Source organism: Clytia hemisphaerica, unplaced genomic scaffold (assembly GCF_902728285.1).
Source record: "Clytia hemisphaerica strain Z4C2 unplaced genomic scaffold, Clytia hemisphaerica genome assembly, whole genome shotgun sequence".
Classification (NCBI taxonomy): domain Eukaryota; kingdom Metazoa; phylum Cnidaria; class Hydrozoa; order Leptothecata; family Clytiidae; genus Clytia; species Clytia hemisphaerica.
The window spans coordinates 565,177-589,274 of record NW_027103510.1 but is presented as its reverse complement, the minus strand read 5'-3'; the positions used below and the strand labels follow the sequence as shown (position 1 = coordinate 589,274).

At 35.4% G+C, this 24,098-nt stretch overlaps 1 protein-coding gene across 2 annotated transcripts; it reads left to right on the top strand.

Moving 5' to 3' along the window:
• Positions 1-12,845: 12,845 nt before the first annotated feature.
• On the top strand, positions 12,846-23,079 carry LOC136799077 (programmed cell death protein 10-like). 2 transcript variants are annotated; one of them, XM_067055759.1, is made up of 9 exons: positions 12,846-13,056; positions 13,460-13,531; positions 13,934-13,991; positions 15,143-15,202; positions 16,390-16,446; positions 20,233-20,302; positions 21,226-21,319; positions 21,998-22,080; positions 22,669-23,079. In XM_067055759.1, exons 1-9 carry the CDS (start codon positions 12,976-12,978, stop codon positions 22,754-22,756), a joined length of 663 nt encoding a protein of 220 aa, XP_066911860.1. In that variant the 5' UTR covers positions 12,846-12,975; the 3' UTR covers positions 22,757-23,079. The 2 variants fall into 2 exon arrangements, with proteins under 2 accessions (XP_066911860.1, XP_066911861.1); XM_067055760.1 differs by having other exon boundaries at positions 21,998-22,084; positions 22,673-22,755.
• Positions 23,080-24,098: the final 1,019 nt, after the last annotated feature.

Below are 24,098 nucleotides of genomic sequence, written 5' to 3'. Positions count from 1 at the left end.
CAATCTTTTGGTATTGTTCCCTCAGACAAGGTCTTATTCATGATGATAGTCAATCAGTTCAACTAACATTTTCGGGTGTATATCATCCGGACCGAAGGATTTACTCACGTCCAGCAATTTTATCTGTTTTCTCATCATATCTTCTGTTATGATGATGTTCTCCGTTCGTGTAGGAAAGTCGGGAATCGTTCGGGAATCTTGAGGACAAGTAAAAATCCGCGTCAATCTTAATACATGGACTTGTTGTTACTTGGACTTAAGAAGAGTATTTTAACTTTAAGTGAAATTTTTTTCAAATAGGCTACAATTTTTGGCTTTATTGGGGGCTTTATTAGGCCATCCTTGGCCATGTATCCAAGTTAGGTCAGCAACGGCGAATTCGGCGAACATAGCCTAATTTGCAATAGCTCTTGACACTAGCGTCACTCAAGGGCGGTTTCCGTAGAAGGCTCGGGTACCTTAAACTACGGGTGCCTATGCTGGCGGAAAGTCCAGGGAAATAAAAAAAGATGGTAGTCAGAGTAGTGATAAAAATATTTTTTTAGTTTTTGTTGGTTTTTGGTTTGTTTTTGTGGTTTTATGCTTTTTTATCTCAACGTGTTCCACCTGATTCTCATCAACATCATCAAGGTTCCTTTCAGATACATCATAAAGAAGGTGGTATGGTTTCTTTTTTTCCATTTCTTGAGTACAACAGACATGATAAAACAGCGTACAGTCAGGCACATCCTGGCAAATGAACGGGGTGAGCATTTGCATGGGGTATTCGTCACCCAGTGTAAATGAGATAGGACTAAGCGTGAAAATGAATAAAAATGAACTTCAAACTGAAAAAGGGAAAAAAGGAAGAAAACTGGGAACTTTATTTTTTCGTTAAAAGTTTCTTCAATCTTCGAAGACAAAATTGACCCATGGAAAAAAAATTTCATCTATGCAGTTCTTTGAAATGAAGCAAAATATTTCCAACCCGGTTCAATAGACCTTTTCGCCTTTGCGTCCGCCATATTGAATTGTATGCAAAAATTATGGTTGCCGAATTGCCGTGGTGAAATTCCCTTAGAAAGTATGCAAAACATATGCAAGTTTACACAAAGATTAAAAAGACAACAAAGCATCTTATAAATAAATATTATAATCATTAGAACAATAAAAGATGGAATTTCTTAATCCAAAAGGAAATATTTACAGAACAACAAAAGCCTTTTAGGAATTTGTTCTTAAAGACATTGCATATTCTGTTTTCATGCCATTAAAAAATTCCACGAAGACGGAGTACACACATCAAACTTTCAAAACACGCAAACTGAAAGCAGTAATTATGACGTCACACTTCATCAATGTTTTGATTTGATCATTTGGCGGCTCTATTCCCAGGAGAATAATTTGCCGTCAGCCGAATAAGGATTGTTTTTTACCTTCGCGGGTGATTTTTCAGTTTGAGTTTATGTCTAATGTTATGGTTTTTTGAAGTGCTTGTTCTAAGAGATGAGTGAATATAATTGTTTTTAGTTTTCAAAAGAAGCAAATTTAATCTTTCTTCTACAAGATTACACTTTAATATAATGCCAATTATGCATGTAAGTTTTTATTTAATACTTTCTTTTTGCATATGTTTTGCATACTTTCTAAGGGAATTTCACCACGGCAATTCGGCAACCATAACTTTTGCATACAATTCAATATGGCGGACGCAAAGGCGAAAAGGTCTATTAAACTGGGTATTCGGCGCTATTACGTCACTTTCGTTTTCGACCCCGTTCATTTGCCAATGGTCGCAAGTGAAAAATACCCCGTTCATTTGCCAAGCAGGATGCCTGACTGGCGTAGCGTAGTTATTGTTGTGGGACAGCAGACTTCTTTAATCAGCTTTAATCAGTGCGTTACAAACAGTTAGTCACACTAGCGTCCCGCCAAAATGCGTATCAAAGATTAATGCTGCGAAAGCGCTATATCTTTTACTTGACTCTCAAGCAAAAAAATGTGCCGCAAAACTTCTAAAGTAAAGGGATTCATCATGAAAGAATAACCCGGCGCTTTTTAATGAAATTAACATTTTCAAAAACGTTGAGAAATTGCCTAAAATTTGAGCCATAGATGAAAAAAATTGAGCCAAGCCAACCTTGAAAACAATCGAATTTCAATCGGTCGATTGCGTTGGATTTGGTTCGACTGGTTCGATCGTCGATTCCGTTCGATTGAGATCGTCTGGTTATTTACGTGACCGAAGTGCCTACTAAAACTACCAGACGGTGTCAATCGAACAAATCGAACGCCGAATCAATCGAACGAATCAAACGCCAAATCAATCGAACGCAATTGAACGCAATGGAATAATTGCAATTCGATTGTCGAACGCAATCAAATCGCAATTGAATATTACTATTTATTACCCAGGATTTGCTGTTCGATTGCTTCGATTACGTTCGATTGTATTCGATTACGTTCGATTGATTCAATTGTATTAGATTTTATTCGCTTTAGTATGGTACCAGATGGTACCTAAGCGCTCAGCCGCCCACGCTAAGAAGCTCTAACAGAGTGATCCAATTTAATTTGATCGCAATCAAATACATCGAACATAATCGTAATCGAACGAAATCGAAGATTAATCCAATGTCATTGACAATCAATCGAACCAATCGAACATAGTCAACAATCAAGCGAACCAATCTAACCTTACTCGAACGCAATCGAACACAATCGAATATTACCCAGGAATCGGCCGTTCGATTGAGATTTGATTACGTTCGACAATCGAATCGCAATTATTCGATCGCATTCGATTACGTTTGATTGGTTCGATTGCGATTTTTCTTCGAAGTTGTTCGATTGACACCGTCTGGAAACAATCCGGGGGTAAGTGCCGAAGCAACACAGCAGATTATTCGTAAATTAAAGAAATATCTTTTGGCATTGACAATCAAATATAATATATTATATTATATTTCCTTAAAATTCAAAAATCAAAAATTCAAAATAAAAATAATGAATTAATATTACATACTAAGACGCCCCCGTCTTTTACTCTCGTTTAATTTCCAATCTCGGAACGTGCAAAACGCCTGTTCGCCCAATATCCACCCAATCAGCTTAAATTCGCTTTCATTGTCCTTTGACTTTCAAAAAATAGTATTTAAAAATTATGAATTTATAATAATTAAAAAAAACAAAATGTTTGATACTTCATTAGGGAAATATTCAAAAATTTCCCAGTTTCAATTTTCAGTGGGCGTTTTTCTAGGGCTTTGTTTATCGCGCACACAAACTTTCTCGGCCACTTGTAATAATTATGCATTGCCAAATTTGGTTCTCCATTGTCAAGTCAGGATCGATGGTGACGTCACCTAAGCATAAAAAAGAAAGGATTTCGTCAGTTTTTTTGTATTTAATTTGCGAGATATTCTATTCACCGCGCGAGCGCACTTTTCGTAGACTAGTTGGAATACTTTCGATGGCATTCAAAAATTGTGTGAGGTTTTCAAAAACAGCAAAAAAAAAGAAATTTGAATATCCTTTTTAAAAATAACTCTTTTCAAACGAAACTTCATAATATTGGTTCTAAAGTAGGTTGGAGTAGGTTGAAAAAAAAAATTTGTAAAATGGGCCAAAATTGCGGCACAAATCAAAACAACACTATGTTGATAAAACAGCAGCCACAAATTTGTTCAATGAGTAAAAATCATTTTTTTTAGGTGAAACTCATAGCAAAAGGGTTTATCCACAAAATATCAAAAATGGAACCAAAATTATTGGGTCATCGGGCTAGAATTGCGGCTCAAAGTTGACGAATTTTTTCATATATGCTTTGATTGAAGCCACATTTTAAGCCCATTGAAAACCCTGCAGCCACAAATTAAACCCATAAGTATCTTAAGACCTTAAACTACCAATTTCAAGAAAAACAGTTAAAAAATATTGAATTCTTAAAGCAGGACAGCCCATAAGCCAACCCTAAAAATGCCAACTAATACTTTTATATGTAACAGCTCAGAAGGTTATAGTTACAAAAATTGGTATTTGCAGCCACAATATGTACACTCTTTCTTTAAATAACACTGTATTGTGTCAGATTGTGTTTGTTTTGTATTAGGCTTTGCAAATATTCATGTTTCGAAAACAAAACCCAACCTGGAATGTGTAAATTGATAAATTAGTGATTGAAGTATGATTGAAGCCACTTTTTAAGCCCATTGAAAACCCTGCAGCCACAAATTAAACCCATAAGTATCTTTATCAGACCTTAAACTACCAATTTCAAGAAAAACGGTTAAAAAATATTGAAGTTTTAAAGCAGGACAGCACATATAAGCCAACCCGTTGAGTGAGCCACAGTGACATACAGCCACAAAACCTGCCCTCACTTTGCCATCTTATATTTCATGACTGAATCACTCAACTTCAAAGAGGGCCACATTTTTGGAAAGCTCATTAATTTCCTTATTTTATGGAATTTTGTACTACACAGCAGCCACAAGAATGTCAAAGCTGTGGGCTAAAAAGTGGTTGTGATTGAAAACCGAGTCTGCTAAATGACGTGCCCTACGTGCCCACGTGCCCTCATTTTTTTGACGTGCCTTCGTGCCCTACGTGCCTTCGTGCTTACGTGCCTTACGTGCTCAACGTGCCTACGTGCTCGCGTGCCCTCCGAAATTTTACGTGCCCGACGTGCCTACGTGCTTACGTGCTTGCGTGCCCAAAGTTTTGACGTGCCCTCGAATTTTGACGTGCCCTCAAATTTTGACGTGCCCTCGAATTTTGACGTGCCCTCAAGTTTTGACGTGCCCTCGAATTTTGACGTGCCCTCAAGTTTTGACGTGCCCTCGAATTTTGACGTGCCCTCAAGTTTTAACGTGCCCTCAAGTTTTAACGTGCCCTCAAATTTTGACGTGCCCTCGAATTTTGACGTGCCCTCAAGTTTTGACGTGCCCTCGAATTACGACGTGCCCTCGAATTACGACGTGCCCTCGAATTTTGACGTGCCCTCGAATTACAACGTGCCCTCGAATTTTGACGTGCCCTACCTTGATGATTCATTATCAGAAGACATTTCGTCCCTCTCCTATGAATTCTTCTGTGAAGTTAAACTGTTCCTCGTTTTGCACACAAAAATCGCAAAAAGTCGACACAAAAGAGTAAAAATAAAAAATCACCGTATTTACTTATCATCATATTGAGTACACCACACGCTTCACAGACAATTTGTATAAGAAAATGTGGTGTTTAAAGAAACACAAACTTTTCTTTTTGGTCAGCGGATTTAAGGTTTTCAGCGTCACTGACTTTATGATAAAGTGGAGACAACATACACCATTTTTTAATACAAATTTCCAAAAAATTTGGCATCTAATTAAAAAAGTTTTTATATAGGGAAGCAAAAAACTATGAGACTGTCTTTGTGCAAAATTTCAAGTTGTATTTCAATGTGATGCTTAAGATTTGAAGGGATTTCTAATGCCATACCTCTATTGAAATCTTAAAAAATTCCTTCCTATTTCAGAAAGTTCTTATAATTAACACTTTATCCCCTAACTTGAAATAAAAAGAGAGCCAGCTGATAAAAAGTAAATAGCATGCGTCTCACATATTTTCTCTTTTTTTTCAACCAATCAGAAAAGTTCTTTATTTAGTTTTGGTTGATTCGAAGTAATGCTTAACCATCTCCCTCAGTGTTTCTTGCTAATTCTTTTATAAGCAGACAAAACTTCTTCTTCATATTTTTTTTCTTCCAACTTTAAAACCCCAACCTAGTGTAGTGTATAATTTATCATAGTGAAAATACTGTTGTTAATTTTGACAATACGTTAAAATTTGAGGGCACGTCAAAATTTGAGGGCACGCCAAAATTTTAGGGCACGTCGAAATTGGAGGGTACGTCAAAATTCGAGGGCACGTCAAAATTTGAGGGTACGTCAAAATTTGAGAGCACGTCGAAATTCGAGGGCACGTCAAAACTTGAGGGCACGTCAAAATTCGAGGGCACGTCAAAATTTGAGGGCACGTCAAAACTTGAGGGCACGTCAAAACTTTGGGCACGCAAGCACGTAAGCACGTAGGCACGTCGGGCACGTAAAATTTCGGAGGGCACGCGAGCACGTAGGCACGTTGGGCACGCAAGCACGAAGGCACGTAAGGCACGTAGGGCACGAAGGCACGTCAAAAAAATGAGGGCACGTGGGCACGTAGGGCACGTCATTTAGCAGACTCTTGAAAACCTCACTTTTTGGGGTTCTATTTTTGAATGCAATCTTTCTTTTACTCGCGGGATTGATGGTAACTTTTCATCTTCGTTATTTTTAAAATGAAGAACAACCAAAAAAAACGAAACTTCAGAAAGTTGCGTATTTCCAGTGAGTAAACAAAATTAATGATGATGATTTTTTTTCGGTCAGGCAAATGTCTCGTATGTGGGGTTCTAGTCTTGACCCCTAAGCCTATGCGAGATTGAAGCGTTTGGGTAAACGAGACAATTCTCCAAAAAAGCTGGTGTTTTGAAGCGTTTCCGTGTGATCGAAATATCGCTTTTTGTGACGCACTGATACATAAGGACAATGTTATCACAAAGACAATGTAGCTTACAAACTTTATAGACCTATTCCTTGTGACGTCATTTTCACCCATGATCATTCATTTTTCTAAGAAATGGTTAGAAAGTATGTGCAGGGTCCAGTAACACCTTGAGATAATAGGTCAAAGTACAAAAAGCCTTCAAATAGGTCCCGTGTTTGAACTTGCACATGGTTTTTTATTTTGTGGATGAAATTTATGTCAGTTAAGAACAGGAAGCTTGCTTGAGGTTTGCTTGAAGATAGTCTCTAACTGGCTTTTGTTGAATTGGTCTATTGCCTGCTATAAAAAGTATTAGAAGGAAATTAAGACCAAACATGCCAACTCTCACGCATTGTATTGAGCATAGCGTGAGCAAGTGATATGGGCAACCATCAATAATGCTCTGTTCTGGTTGCCCAATCGACTCATAGTGTGGTCGTGTTACAAAAGTACAGGCTGTTTGTAGGAAAAAAGTAATATATAGCTGAAACTTTCTCCAGACCTTCTCTATAGGATGCTTATGCCTCAGGAAAAAATCCCTTAAAATCCCACTGGTGGAACATCCCTTTTTTGGGCAATTTCTTTTTTCCCCAGGCAAAACCCTAAGGTCGAAAATATTTGAAAATTTCAAACTCTTTTTGAGACAACATCATGTATACCATTGGAAAGCTCTCAAAAAACTATATAGAAGACTTTTAGACGGGTATAGCCGATTTCACATTTCGAGATAATTCACGCAGAAGATGCAATTTTTGGTCAATTTTAGACCAAAATGTGGCGAAAAGTGGAACTTGCGCATGAAATATCTCGAGTTAGGTAATGAAGGTCTGGAGAAAGTTTCAGCTATAAATTATTTTTTTCCTGTAAATTATGCTAAACGACCCCACTATCACCTTCAAAACATATACCGTCAACAGCTCTAACTTGGAACGACTGGCCAAATCTTGGGATGATTGATTTCTGGACTGTATTTTCACTACTGTTTAAATCTCTTTGACAACAAGTTTGTTTTCATACTTCAACCAAGTTTATCAATTAAACTTTCACCATCCCATTATCACAGCCAAAAGTACATAATTTGAAGAAGTATAATCAATAATCACACACACGCTGCACATCTTTACGCCATTTCTGTTTTGTGTTGTTTTTCTATAGAGACTTTTTATCAGCGTGCATGATTGAATGACATGTCAAAGTTACCAGTTACCAAGTGACAATATCAATAACAGATCTCACAATTTCCATTGTGGGATGGCATTTACGCATTTCTCGTCACAAAGATTTGCTCCTTTTGCGGTTTGAAAGCCTACCTGGTGAGAGTACCGTAGAATCGTCCAATATCGACATGCGTCTTGTTATTTCGAACATAGCTGTAGGCTGGTCTTCGAAATAAAAAATCAAACATAAACAAATACGTATGTGCAAAGTTACCAATCAATCACTAAATCGTATTTTCAATTAGAAATTTATTATTTATTATCTTAATCAGTTATCATTCCATTTATTGTTCTGTTATGTTATACATGTGGCCCTTGGGGGAGACAATGGCTCAGCTGCCTAAAAGCTGATTCATTATTCTATGGCCAGCCACTTAAAATATTAGTCATTATTATTATTGTTATTATTATTACTCTCCCTATCACGCCACAGATTGTTGATATATGAGAAACGTGAAGTGTTATTACTTGTGTTTGAAAAGTAAACTTTAACGATTTAGTCATCACTAAAAAACTAATTTGCATGCTTTCAACGAAGATATCCAAATCTTAACAACATTTTTCACGCTAGGAATTTATTAGTAGACCTTTTTACTGTAAACCAAAGATAATAAAAATAACCTGGTTTCCTTTTGAATTTAATGTGACCGTCACTGGCCATTACGGTGTGCGGCCTCCTAGCGCCTAAAGGGGAAACCAGGCCGACTAAGCGTGCAAATTATTTTTTTCACGTAACTTGAAGCGTAATAAAGTTGTAGAATTTTAATGATGGGCACGAGAAAGATTATTAAAGTTTGCATGCGTTTCATGTTTGGTATGTTTATATGTAAAATTGCTTATATAATTTGGCTGTTTTTTTAATTAAATAAAATTGCAATGTTTACTGAACTTCTAGTTTGATGGATGAACTTGTTTGATAAGAATGATTACAAGAATTTCATTCAAGGTTTGTTTTGATTATTTTACAGATCCGGTGTCGACTTTAAAGGAGGGGTGTCAATATTAGGGTATTCACATTATTTGCTATCTATGATTTGCAGTTATGTTAATTGAATGACTTTGGAGGTTCAGTGAAATGGTGGCTGAATTGATGTCCCATGTTTTGTTAGATAGTCCCAAGTTAGAGCTGTTGACGATAAATCTTGAGTTAGCCCAGTCGCTATTTTGAAAGGTAGCTAAGGCCTTAATTCTACATCACCATTCGCTTCAAGTTTGTGTTTACTTTACCCACATTGAGTCCCATTTGAGTTTTTCTCTGTCCACACTCATTGAAATTATCAAGTTGAAATTCACTGAAGTGGTAAAACCAGTACCCCTGAAGGCCAAAAATTGGCTCCAGTTTTAAGGTTAACACATTTGACTGGATTTATCTCAGCAAATTTAATCAGGGTCTCCCCTGATTTTCTGATTTCCTAAAAAAATACTTCCCGATTTTTCAATTTTTAGATAAAAGTTCCCCGATTTTCTTTCTGTTTTTTTATAATAGTGATTTTTTAGGCTAAATTTGTATACATCTGGTGGTGTCATTTAGATTAAGAAGTGTTTAGGCGTGTTTCTTAATTATTATGTTGTGTGAGATGTTATAAATCTTTTCAAGATCACAAATACATCATACCAAAAATGGTGAAAGATTTTGACTTTGCTAAAACAGGAACCATTCATGATGAGAGAAAGTATATTGTACCATTGACTGTAAATGGTGTAGAACTCGATGTCAATGGCATGCTATCTTGGCACTTGTCTGAAACAGGAAAACTCATTGCATTATCCAAATCAAAAGAAACATTTTATGAATATAATTTCAGTGGTAGGGAAACAGAAATACAGGAAAAACATTTGAAAATTGAATTGGGAAAATATAAATGTTTTGCCCTATCCAACGATTTCAAAGTTTGTGCTTGTTTGAAGGATTTCACAAATATTACCTTTTTGAGTTTGTTAAAGCAAAACCATCAAATCAAATTCACCATTTATGCATCATATTCTGACTCATTATTAATGAAGAATGAGTACAAGTCATCTGAAATGTTACCAAACAATGTTAGATCTACGCTGAAAGAAATATTTAAGTCAACATTAACTCCAAAACTGAAATTCATCATATTCTATAAAGCACGCAGTGATAAATGGTTCAGTGAGATCTTTTCTTTAAAAGAAGGAACATTAGCAATTGAAGAAATGCTACATCATATTGACTTGACAGATTTTTTTGTTGATAAGCTGCACTCTCAGGAAAACTCTATACAAATTTGTGTCAATTTTGAAGAAACGATATGTTTATTTCATTGCACTCGAGCGTCAGTTGTATATTCTATGACCAGCAAATTACTGCTATCCTTGGATACAATTGAAGGAGTCTGCAATCATTTCCTGATCAAAGATCCCAAGCTAGGTGATGTGATTTTTCAGCACACTTTAAATCAACTAACTCAAGAAAAGTCTATAAAATGTTACGTTGTGAAATTCATGAGTTTAGAAAGGAAAGCGATATGTGACCTGGAAAAAGACCTTGGTATTGTTTCGTACAATTCTATTATGGTGCATTCTTTCCTCCAAACTGTTTTGTTTGTTTCAACTCAAACCACAGTGTACATCATTGACCCCTTCACAAGTGTTATCATGAAAAAAGTTGATCTTTTTGGTTCGTATCATTTGACAGAGTTGCACATCAATTGGTCTGGCGAGGAACTTTTCGTGGAATGTGACAATGGAGTAGAAGGAAAACTGAAACATTTTCACATCAATTATTTTGATAATGACAACAGTGGTTCAAATGTGCCTTCATTATTTGCTTTTGCTAGAAGGATGCTACTCAGCTCTTGTTCATCTCATGAGTTGCAAAATATTGTAATGTCTTGTCGTTTAAAAAAGTCATTGGGAATACCTGTTTATAACTGATTTTCTATGGGAAATTTCGTTTTGAAAATTTTCTTTTCTTATTTTTTTTAAATACTCTTTTAAAGTATGGATCTGCTTACTTGAATTTAGAATTGACAGCATTTGTAGAAAAAAAAATTGTCTTTAAATAAAATAAGGGGCTATTAGAGCATTAAAAAATTTAATAATTTTGTGTCTTCTACTAGTTGACAGTCTTTTGTAAAAGAAATGCGATTTTTAATGTTTGATATCAAACCATACAACTGACATTGTTTGAATCATTTTCTTTTTTAGATAATAAAAAATAAAATATTGTAATTGAGTTGAATTGAATTTTTATGAATGGCTAACCATGAGTATGGAATTTATAATTATATGAAAAGAAAATGGCTGAACTTCCCCATCCAGTCAAGAAACATTTTTTAACTTCTTCATATCTCAACAAAAATTACTTAAGTCAACCTGATGCGACCAAAATCATACACAACAATGAAGAAGAAAATACTCCTCTAGTACCTCACACTCTTGGTTTTGATTCTACTGGTAAATCATTCTCAGTTTTGGACTTTCCATCTGAAAACAACCCTAAAATTCATGTTTTGGAATCTAGTCCTAAAGCAGCAGTTTGTGATGACATATTGACACAACAAACTTTAGAAATATCCAACCTACCTATTTCAGATCGTTTTAATAGTTGTTTATATGATTCTGAATTGAACTGCTTATTCATTTTCATCAACAACCGTAATGAACACCACCTTGGATTAAAAATAAATATTTTTGGATTCTGGTTAGATTCTTCAAAATATGATTCTTCAGCATGTATCGTATTCAATCCAACGTCTACAGTAAAAATGTCTTTGGATATTGAGGGTATTAATCTTTACACCAAATCCTTGGTAAAAGCTGGACAAACCCATTACATAGCACTTTTTGCCCGCGGACTGAAATACGGTTTCAAGTCATATCAAGTTGATTATAGTGAGGGACCTGTCATTCACCTCATTCAATATAATTCTGCACGTAATAGTTTCTTACATCATCAACAAATCCAACTTGAGGTTGGGATCGTGGAAAATAATTTAAAAAACTTGGAATTGTTTTTGGACGCAACAGCATCAAAAATTTATCTCCTTGAGCCATACTCTCCTTATGTTATGAGAGAATTATCAAGCTCCGGCGAAAAGCTTCACACCTATGAAGTGCAAACTGAAAAATATGTTGACTTTATAGAACAATGCAGTAATTCAACTTTCCTATACGTCACCGAAGACATGATTGTCTATTTAGTCAATCTTTGTAATGGTAAAATTCATATTTTAAAAGAATTTTCACTTTGCATTGGCGTAGATGGAATTCAAAGATTTCGTTTGTTTTCAATGTTTAAATCTTACGGTAAAGTGTTGCTGAGTATGCAAAATTCAAATTGTGTTATTTTGATAGATGTTTTACGTGAAGAACGTGTTTGTGAACTTCCATTGCAGTATCCAGTATCTTCAATCAATTTGAATTGGAATATGACAGAGATGGCAGTCACTAGATGCAACTCCCATAACCACTTTTGTTTTTCTGTTTATAAATTACCAGCTATAGACTTGTCTCTGAAACATATATCAAGAGTAGCAATTTTGACAAATTTTTCATTCGATTTTTTAGTGAGCTGCTCTTTGCCCACAAGTCTTAAAAGGTATCTCGAAGTCATTTGAGTTCAATGATGTATTTTTTGTATTTTTTGATATTTCAACTGGTAGTTATAGTCAACTCAAGTTTGATTTCAATTCATTATTTTGTCTCTTGACACACGTTTTTTTCACTTTCAAAAGAAAGCAACTGATTAATTTGTGTGAATCTTTACCTCCATGCTACCCTAGTGTCAGCAACGTTTCCAGGACTTTTCTTTTTTACTGCACGTTTTTTATAAAATAACCCTAAATTTTTGACGCCTTCAGATGTTCTTAACTTTTCATAACTTAAAATTTTCAGCTTAAAAATGTTCTACGCATGTTCTTCTTTCCACCATTCTTTCCGATTTCCTAAAAAAATCAGGTGTTTTTGAGTCCGCAAAGCCTTGAAATGTTCTTTAAAAATTTGTTCTTATTAAAAAACGTGCATTGTTTCTTGTTCTGAATTTTAAACACCATTACACTATTGATTGTATATAAATGACACAACCTTTATACTCATTCAACTTCTTCTCTTTTTCAGAAAAAATAATAATTAACAATAAAAAAAACTGATAAATAATGACATAACAGATCATCAATTTGGTCACACCATCCTCAAATAAAATCGATTGGGAAACTTACATTGAAATTTCGACTTAAAGAGTTCGACCATGGCACAAACATCAACAGACAACACAAGTCCAGTACCTAACCTTGCTTTTCAATCCATTATTCGACCTGCACTGGCTGGGGTAAGAAGACATATAAAAATATAAGATAAATTTCATTTATTGTTTATATTTTGTGCTATAATACCTTCTTTGATTATTGAAAATAATGACTTGAACTGGTTTGACAATGCACGTCAATTATTTTTAACAGTTTCAAGGGACATAAAAGTACTGACGAAATTTGTAAACTAACTGTATGCAGCAAAATCAAAACAAATGTCACATGTCAAAATGAAAAACATAGCTGATTTTGAATGTTTCAATTGTTTTACAAGTTTGTTTTGGACACGTGGTTCGCACAATGTTTACATTTTACTGCTTTTATGTCTCTTTAACAAAACACTGTTCTTTATATTGTTTGTTTGTTGTTTGATACTGTTAGATTTGGTTAATTAAAAACAATTGAATTTTTTTTTTTTTTCAGTTGTCAAATGATGGGAAGTCACATAAAGAACTTCGATCTTCATTGAACGAACTCATTCAGGCTTTCAAAGTGGTAAAATAGAAATAATTTGAAATAAATGTTTTTAAAACCCTTTTTTTAAGTTTATGTTCTATCCCAAATTGACATAGTAACCCCCTTTCTAAAGCCTCCCTTTAGGGGTAGAGTCTCCCTATAAGGGAGGAGTAGGGGAAAGGGCCTTATAAACTAAAGCCTCCAGTTTTACTTTTTTTGTTTCTGATTAGTAAAATTTCCTTATAATAATGTTTTAAAGGGATCATCATTATTGATGGACACTGAAAATGGTGGTTTTTCAGTAGGTAGATTTAAGGGATGTCCCCGTTATTTAATTGTCTCTAAATACAAAAGTCACCGAACCTTAAGAACACTAATTAACTCCAGCAATTTCCTGATAGAAAAGAAAAACTGAGACTGAATGTTGTATTTCCCTTACAGGCAGAAGAATGCATTCCTGGAATCACTCAAGAAGTACTTGCTGGTATTTTACGTGCAGGTTTTTTTTGGTTTTTTTTTTATTAAATTCTCTTTTAAAACAATATCCTCTACTTTAGGCTATATAACAAAATTTACACTTTCGTTTTTGATTAAAAATAAAAGCAACAGTTATATATGATAAGATATATAGGGCACTGAAATTTAAGAAAAACGGGATATCCGCTATGCCCTATGGAGGAGAGACCGATCTTGCCAGCGGGGCCTATCCGATGTTCGAAAGCGGTCTTGCCTCCAAAGGCCTAAGTGCGGACCCCACAATAGCCGAGTGGCGACGAAAAGAGCCAGGGACTTGGAGTTGAGATTTTTTTCGGACCTAGACGGACAGAAGACGAGGATTCAGAATATTCAGAACTTTACCATATGGTATGAAATTTAAAATTTATCAGCAAAAAGGTTATAATTTTGATCATTCTTCTGTTTAAGAGTGCCTTCTTCAATTAATGTACTATTCTATTTAATTGCCATACAGGGGATCATAGTGTCCTCCCCCCCCCCTTTATAAAGGGGGGGGGATTCTGATTTTGGCCCTTTTTTTAAAGTATGGGGGAAAATGAAAAATTTGAAATTTGCTGGGGGAAAATAAAGAGGGGGGAAAACCATAAATTTAGGAGATTTTGACTGGGGGAACTTCACTGATCTCAAGGTGATCTTGTTGCAAAACCTGTTTAAGCAATAAAATCAGCAAATCTTTTGGGATAAACCAACTTTTCAATACAATTTCATTTTTCCAGCACTTTCAAGGCTATTTTTTCAAGCTTTCCAAAATTTCAAACTTGATTTAAGGCATATTTATGTTAACCATATGGACCATATGGGGAACCGCAAAATCTTCAAATAGCTGGGGGAATTCAAAAAAGAGGGGGGAACCGAAAAATTTTGAAATATGGTGGGGGAAATAAAAGAGGGGGGAATGGAGAAAAATTTTGATTTTTAGTGGGGGGAACCAACCCAGGAGGACACTATGGGGGATAGGTGAGCCTTTTCAAGGCAAAAAACATTTAAGGTTCGGTATGAAATTTAAAATTTATCAGCAAAAAGGTTATAATTTTGATCATTCTTCTGTTTAAGAGTGCCTTCTTCAATGAATTTACTATTCTATTTAATTGCCATACAGGGGATAGGTGAACCTTTATACTTTGTTGTTTTTAGATGGGTACTCGATGAATATCAATGAGATCTTGTTACGATGCTCCAACACTGTGACTGACAGTAAGTATTCGTGATATGTACCATTGCAATGTCTTCCACGGACCCAGCAGCTGATTGGTTGCAAGTGACTTATTGACTGATTTTAAGTCACTTACAGCCAATCAGCTGTTGGGTCCGTGATGCAATATCAGAAAACATTGCAATGGTGCATATCATGAATATAGGAAGACTTCTAAACCGTTTTGGTACTTTTCAGCATTTAAGATCGCTACCCACTCTGTCTTTTGGTCGCCGAAAAACGTACATGGCTCAAGCGTTTTGGTCGCTGAACGATTTTCTTATTCTATTGGTACAAAATCAAAACAGAAACACAGACAAACAAAAGCAAAAACAAATTAGATGATTCGAATGTTTTGCTTTGCTTCTCTCTGATTGGCTTCACATATCTGCCCAATAAGTAAAATATTTTCAAATCTCGTTATTTTCAAAGCAACGAGCCTAAAAAAAGCTTAATTTATTAAATTTATGCAATAATTAAGCCTTGCGGATTGTTCTTCGACCAAAAAAAAGCTGATTGGGAAGCGATCTTAACTGCTGAAAAGTACCTCCTTCACTAAGAATTAGTATGAAGTATGGGTTGAGCTTTTACACCTGGTTCGGATGACATCAAATTTCTGAAGTCTTTGCAGGTCTTTGCTCAAAGATCGAAAATACCTTAAATAAACTCTAGATAGAGCAAGTTCGTTCCTGGCTGAAGCAAAATAATACGTCATCATTACAAGTAGACCACAGTTCAATGTTGACATTTTGGTCAATCAAGACCAGTCTCTCTCTATTCTCATCATGCTTGAATTGAACAAAATGATTATCGGTACTGAACTGTGATCTGCTTTGTGTAAATACAGCGCATTTTTTTAGTTCCAAGTGCCGTTCCTTGGGCAAGAAAGTGTAGATCTATCTAGTGTTACATAAGATTTATTTATTTATAAGTTCATGTAAGATGTTTAAGTTGACCAGATACGGATATTTTACGCTATCGATACCAACTATCGATACCAACTATCGATACCAACTATCGATACCAACTATCGATACCAACGATCGATACCAACTATCAATACCAACTCAAACCCCTTACAAAATCTCAATTGAATATTATCCTTTTACGCTTTCTATTATCCTTTCTATTATCCTTTCATCGGATTTTTCTTAACCAATCTGTACTTGACTTATCCCATTTCTTTCAGATTTTCAAATCGAACGAGCGGAACCTGAGTTTGTCAAACTGGAGAAAAAAGCGAATGGTATGCATATTTAGTCTTCATTTCATTTTCGTTCACTGTTTTAAATCAAAAAAAAGTTAGAAGAGACTGTTTAGTTGATATTACAATTTATAAGTTTATTAAGAATGAAATTAAAGATTGGAAAAAGAGATTTTGTCATGTCAATTTTATTGCGTTCATGATATTCTCTTGACCGACTATGATATCGTTTTATAGTTCATAGTTTAACGATCCCAAAACTTCCGATGATGGAAAGAGACACCAGCATAAATATTATAATCATGTGGTATTTAACTTAAAGAGTCTTTATATTGTCTTTTGATTTTTCAAAGTTCTGATTTTGAATAGGATTATGAGATGATTCAATTTATTACTCGGATCGTTGCGTTTGGTTTATACGGTTCTTATTCCTGCACTTTTTAAACCAAACCAAAACATTTTTGTTCATAAATACATACACAATAGAATTACTAATCCCATCCAAATAAAACCAAAAATAACTGTACCGGAAATCAGTAGCCAGGCTCTCTAACAGTTGTGGTAGTGTACCAAACATGAAAAACGATAGACATATAATGAAAGGTGTAAAAATCTTTGCTTTTCGTTTTCTGTATAGCGAAGACCGTATATCGCTAGTTGCTTTTCGATATTTGATATAAATGTATGTATAAACGGCGACAAAGATAATGTTTGTCCCGAATAAACCAATGGACGGAATAATCTTTTGGATCACTTTCCATACTACTGAATCAAAGCTTCCCATGAGATATACACACAGGGTTGCTGCTGAAAATAGAAGGGATGCCATCCACGTGTAAAATACATATTTCACTCTGTGTAAATAACAGCTCGAAGTTTCATAACTCAAGTGTAACCATATAGCGAAGAATCTTTGCAGCGTCACTAGTATCATACCACTGTACAATGGAATCGTGAGTGAGATAGTGAGCCCACCAGCTAGTCTAGCATATTGTGGATATTTGACATAGGTGGTTATGCGAGTCATTGAAAAACAGCATAGAATGATGAAGGAAAGCGAAATACTGAGCACCTCGATATTTTCTCTGACTTTGGTGTTTGCATTAAGTAGAAACCAAACGCCAGTGGCGTGTAGAAGTACAGTTAGTAAGGCCAACGCGAAAAGCAGTATAGAGAGTGTGTCCCAGCCTGCCATATCTTCTTTGATTGTTTTATGTTTTTTTTTTTTTGCGCTGATCGCTTCTCTCCTGACTCAAGTGCGAAAAGCACGCATAATAGAAATCTTTTTGTTAAAATGCGCTCTTCCAGAAAATATTCGTACATGGGATTATATTGTCCGGTGGGGGATGGTAGGGAAAAATCTACAAAATTTCCCTTCTTGGGAAAAGCTGTTCTGTTTAGGGGTACTTATGACTGTCCGGGGGGTCAACTGATGCTTGTCCAGGGGGTTAGCTGTTTTCCGGGGGGGGTTAAAAGTCACAAATCCGGGGAGAAAATTTCCAATCCTCCAGCCCCATATTCGATTTTTCTGGAAGAGCTCAATGTTAAAATGATAAACCTGGAGGATTGGAAATTTTCTTCTTTTATGTCTTCTCAACACTTCTTCCCCTTTTCAAGGTCCCCAACTCTTTACAATCATGAAAAAATATCGTAATTTGAAGATTGGAATATCTTTTTGCTTTACGCTCAATAATTGTTTTTTTCAACAATATTTGCTAAAAATTCCCTTTTTCAGTAGTTTTTGATGATATGATTCTTCAAAGAGTAAAGCAATATATAGAACAATAAACAATACTGTGCGAGAAATATTATAGTATTGCTTTTTTAATGAAAATTTTTTACTTGAGCTCGAAAACACATAAAATTAACAATGCTTCGATTTTGGATCAATTAAAAATCCTTGATAATTCAAAAGATAACCTTGTGCTCGACACTTACATTTGAGGCCTCTGCCCGATATCTTAAAATAAGTATTGCTTAAGTTTGCTATTTCAAACTGTTGGAATAGATAGTTAAATTTTGGTAATAGATAATTAAATTCTGATAACAGATTTTTAAAATCCCTTGCCTAATTCAGATGTCTAATGTTATGGAAGTAATATGGTAGCAATACTGAGTATCTTCTTATTCAATTTATCTTAAGTGTAGTATTACATATGCAGGGTGATTAATAAAAAACCGCACCTCTAGATTTTTTGACGTAACTATTTTTCTGTTCTTCGTATTGTCATCATGAGACATTCAACACTCATACCCTATTAGATCTGGGCCCGGTTGTTCAAAAGTGGATTAGCGGCCGATTAGCTTAAGTCCGGATTAAATAGCGATTAGCGCCGATTAACGAAAATTTGTCTGTTGTTCAAAAAATATCACGATTAAAAAAGGGATTAACTTAGACTTAAACACCCCAAAACTTAATCCTGCTCGGGAGGTGGATTAAGGAAAGATTAAGCTTAAAACAAAGTGAGAAATGGCCGCCATGAACATGATTTTATATGGAAATTTGCAAAGAAGACGTCCAAGAACGGGAGTCTACACATTAGATTTGAGGTTTATAGCTGAATATTTTGTGACATCTAATGAAAACAAAAGATTTTGCCACCGCATACGGACTAAAACTAATGGGCGATTGTTGGTCGCTCTTCATATAATTGTATTATAACTTTACACATTAATTATAACTTTGTATATGTAATCACATGATAACGAGTGCAATTCGAGAATAATTGCACGAGTGATTTTTTGGACCTACCCCGGTGGGGTGAAGGTCCTATAAATTCACCTCTGTCCGTTCGTCCGTCCGTCTGTCCGTTCGTTACCAGCTTTTCTCGAGATTGAATCATAGGAATCATTTGATTTTTGGTACAAAGGTGCAAAACAGTAGTGGCCAAAATGTGACGGAGCCCGATTTTCGAAAAAAACGGCTAAAAAACGGGTTTTTTGGACTTTGTGAAAAATTGGATCATTGAATTTTTTTGATTTTTTGCATGAAAGTAGGGTACCATCATAGGTAAAAGATGGCTCAAGCAGATTTTTGCAAAAAAATTTATTTGGCTTAAAAAACGCATGTTTATCTATAAGAATCACTATTAATAAGCATACATCAATGTTCTTAGTCAAATTACTCAATTTCTTTATGAGATAGAAGTTTTTTTTGCTCATGAGGGCTTACTTTTGAAGAATATGTGTGTTTAGACATGAAAATTTGGTTGCTTGTTTGTTATTAATTTTCCGAGTACGAAAGGACGAGGAAAATTCGAAACAAAAAAATCACGAGTGCAATTTTCGAATTGTACGAGTTATTATGTGATTACGAGCTACACGCTTTTTCTTTTATAAGAATAACTTCTATAAGAATATCAGGGTGAGATTTCGGGTTTAAAACAATAGGCCTATTGTTTAGAACAATAGAAAAATAAGAATAATGCTCACCCTCAACCAAAGTACACTATTCTTATAAAAGAAAAATCGTGTAATCGCACGATTTTTTTTACTACTTTTTCCCCGTCAGGAAAGTAAATTACACTGAAAGTTTAATATTTTTCTCTTCTCTTAATGTTTTCCTTTCCTTTTATTGTTTGCTTAAAGATTTTCTTTCTCGCAAAATGATTTCGAATGCAATTAAAACGTTCGATAAAAAAATGTAAGAAAAAACATTAAGATCAATTTTGGAAACATTGGCGCTTCATTGAAGAGTGTGATTGAGTGTGATTAGCGATTAATTGCTCTCTTTGAAGGCGCGCCAAAGAAGAAAAAAATAACTCATCGTGCGATTAACACATTAATTATATCTTTACACGTTAATTATATCTTATCTTTTTTTTACAGAATTGAAAACGATTCTTGGCAAGATACCAGACGACATCAAAGATCGAACAAAATTCCTACAAACAATCAAGTTAGTCACTTGTATATTCATTTATAGGAAAGGTTCTCTCTACCAGACTTGATATTTGCCAAATCTTTAAAATTTCCCTGTAGGATTTCATCTTTGTCTGTTTCTGTTTCTGTTTTTAGATTTCTCAAACAGGTCCTTCGTCATTTTCTAGCCTCTAGCGGAATAGGGCTTTGTCTGGACGACGTTAGATTAGTACCGGTGTAGGGCTGATAAGGCACATTTTTTAACTTTGCTTATTCTACTATACATTAGTTTATACACATCTTTAAAAATGCTTTTTGTAGATGTGATCAAATAAATATAACAATAGCGTTCAGTTTGAAGTCGTTGTTGTTATTTTCTGCCCGCATAGTTGGGCCCGACGCGAAGCGGAGTGCGCAAATGGCACTAGAGGGCTAATAATCAAACTGCAAGGGCAGAACTAATGACAACAACGAACGAAAACTCAACGCTATTACTATTATTATTCATATAGGACATTCAAACAACCTTTTTTTCTAGCGTCAACCAAGTCTTTTCGCTTCAATGCAATCGCTTCAACAAATTTTTAGCACCTTGCGAGTGGGCCGCAAATGACCAAAAAGTGTTTTTTTTCTGACGCGGGCCTGCAAATGACGTTATTGCCCTATACCCTGGCGCTTTAGTTTCCTCAGCGCGGGTATGACAATTTGAGTCACAAAACCTTTCAATACCGCCCGCCGATTGAACCTTTAATGACTTACTTAATGACCGCTATATGGATAATAATAGTTATTATGCTCTGCTTCATCTTGGAATCAAACCCAGATCCATTGCTGGGAAGGCAATAATGCTAACCTTTGCACTGCCGACACAGAGAAATTGCTCAAACATTAAGAGAAACAACCTTGTTAAGACTTCGTGACTTTTGACACCATTTTTCAATTCTCATTATTTCATTATAGAGACATTGCAAGTGCAATCAAGGAGTTATTGGACTCTGTCAATCAAGTCCTTAAAACTTACCAAGATCAAGGGAGAATCAAAGAATATCGAAAGGTATTATTGGGGTTATTTCAAATTTACATTATGAAGCGATGGCCGAGTTGTCAAAGACGTCAATGTTACAAAGATAGGGTTCTCGACTCTGTACACTTATTTACAAACATGTAGCTTTTTATTCTAAGGTTATGGTCAAGAGCCCAATTTCTCCTACCCCTCCCTTGCCTAAGATAACTATGATGTATAAAATACCTCTTGAAGTGAAAACTGCTAATCTTTTGGGCAAAATACAATCTTTTGGTGGTTGTCCATCAAAAATTTTCCAAAGCAAGAAGAATATTTTTCAGCACTAATGAGATACGTCCGCCATGTTGAGACTTGATTATTACGCACAAAAAAGTCCCTTCCAATGTTCCGTTCCGTCGTTCCGTTCACCCCGTAAGAACAATCGAAAGATTGTCTAAAAGATCTAGATTACTGGGTTATCAAACGTGAAATATCGACTCTATCTGACTATTACCAAATTTTCCTCCTGGTATTCGGATTACCCATATCAGTGATAATTCAACTGCATAGTTAGTTCAAGCTACATTCTGGCTTGGGTAAAATAAAGTTAAAAAACAATACCGGTTTTGAATGGGTGGTGAATATGAATTATTCGTTGTATAAATTATAACTCCTTCAAATCTTTCAGCCAGCATTATTTAAAATTTCATTTTATCTTTTATCAAACAGACTTTGGAGCAGAATAAGCGAGAATTCGTAAAGTATTCAAAAAGCTTCAGTGACACGTTGAAGCAATACTTCAAAGACCAAAAGTAAGTCTTGAAAGTTTTAAATAGTATGATTGTCCCCTTATATACAGATTTGATTCCTAATATCAGACCTGTCATAACTGGCAAATTCATTGTAAAATTATGTTATTGTAAAATTGATGACAAATACAAGATAAAAATTCCTCCTGTAAAATGGGAACATTGCCAGTAGGTCTGGCGTTGGCTAAATAGCTGCCGAAGACATCAATTTCGATACAAGGCTTCGCCTTTTACTAACCGGTTGACGTAGGCTGTACTGAAAAATGTTGCCCGAGGTCCAGTAACGACCGAGCTTACAAGGACCTGATTTGGAGCAGTCTTGCGATAAACAAGTGCAATATTTTCGGTAGAGCCCGAGTCAAACCGGTAAATCTTGTATTTGTTAGCCGTGTCCTGTTGACAGTTGGTTCTCGACCAAAGCTAAGTAAAACCACGGTCTCTTGAACTTTCTTACCTTCAAGGGGATATTTGGATGATTGGTACGCGGCTAATTAGTACCATTTCTCACTTGAGCTTGTACAGCAGGTTAACATATATACACATTTGTGTTGAGTATTTTTTTTTATAGAAATATCCTTTTTCATTTTTCAGGCAGAACAGTGTATTTTATAGTGCAAACTGTTTAATCAACCAAACCAATAATATTCTACTCGTTTTTCGAATGGTTGGGAAAAATTGAACACGTGTGCAACATAAGACAAATTACCGGACAGTACAACAGGACACATTTTGTTCTTCATTCTTCATTTGTTTGTTATTGTTGATGTTTTACTGAAGAGTCAAAGAATTGGTTAAAGCTGTTGTACTAACTTTCAGTGGCGGATCTGAGGGGGGTTCCAAACAATGAAGTATAAGCCCGAAGGGCTAGAAGTCAATCTCTTTGGTAGGATTTGAAGCCAACAAATCCAAAGTTGCGCGGCCTTGAGCGACCCGCCTGGTTTTTACACAAATGACAGATTAATTTTGAAAAATATATCACTCGAAAACAAAGGAATTGCTAGATTCAATCCGTCATCAAAAATACGGCGCATATTTTAAGGCTTCAATTTTTCTTGCCTGAGAAAGGTTAGAGATTGACCTCTAGCCCTTCGGGCTTGAAACTCAATGGTTCCAAATTTACGACGGAGAGTCTTCAATTACTTTTAAGGAGTATGGCCAAAAAACCCTCTCCATCATATATTTTGAGCCCCCTTTAGATCCGCAACTGACTCTTGTACCGTATACAGTATCTTGCTTTGTAACGTTGAACGGTTATTATTGCTCTGGCTTTGTTGTATTGGCACGGAGTTTTTCCTTGTAAACTTCAAATTGTACAAACCAAACAAAATGTTGACATTCTTTTGGCCCACTGAAATATAAAGTACCTCTGGGAACGGTAATACAAACATTTGCCTGAGCATGTCATCTGATATGGATCCAGTGGTCGAAACTTTTGTAGATGTAAACTCAGGTTACAGAAGTGGAATGTGTCATATCTGAGTAATTGTGAAAAGTAAAAACTGGTACTACTTTGGATATATTGTCCTTTTTCATTTCCAAAAATATACTGCAGCAACCTGCTGACTGACATCGCATTCGAACTATGGGGGTGTTTTGGCCTAACGTAATGTCACTGTATCGAGTGAATGCACTAAGATGCACTATTGGGAATGTCTTGTAATATTTAAATTTTTGTATATTTTAATGAATTATGCGTGTTTTTAAAGATTTGTATATCATAAAGTAATTAAGCTTTTCACTTTTTCCTCAGTTCAAAACCTTTCATTTTTTGTAAACACCCCCTTTTCGCTGATCATTTTTTTGCCACTGTAGTGAGGGTAAAAATAACGGACTGAAACCCGATGGGGATTGATAATGCCATGTTTTTTATGGCTGGGGATCTGAATTCCATTGCTTTCAAGCAGAAAATTCATTGGGGATGGGAAAAGAAAGCATACTATTTTGTAGTTAGATTTGCTTTTACGATTGTTTTCAGTGGGTTCAAAAATTGGAGTATGATTTTGCACTGGGAACGATATTTT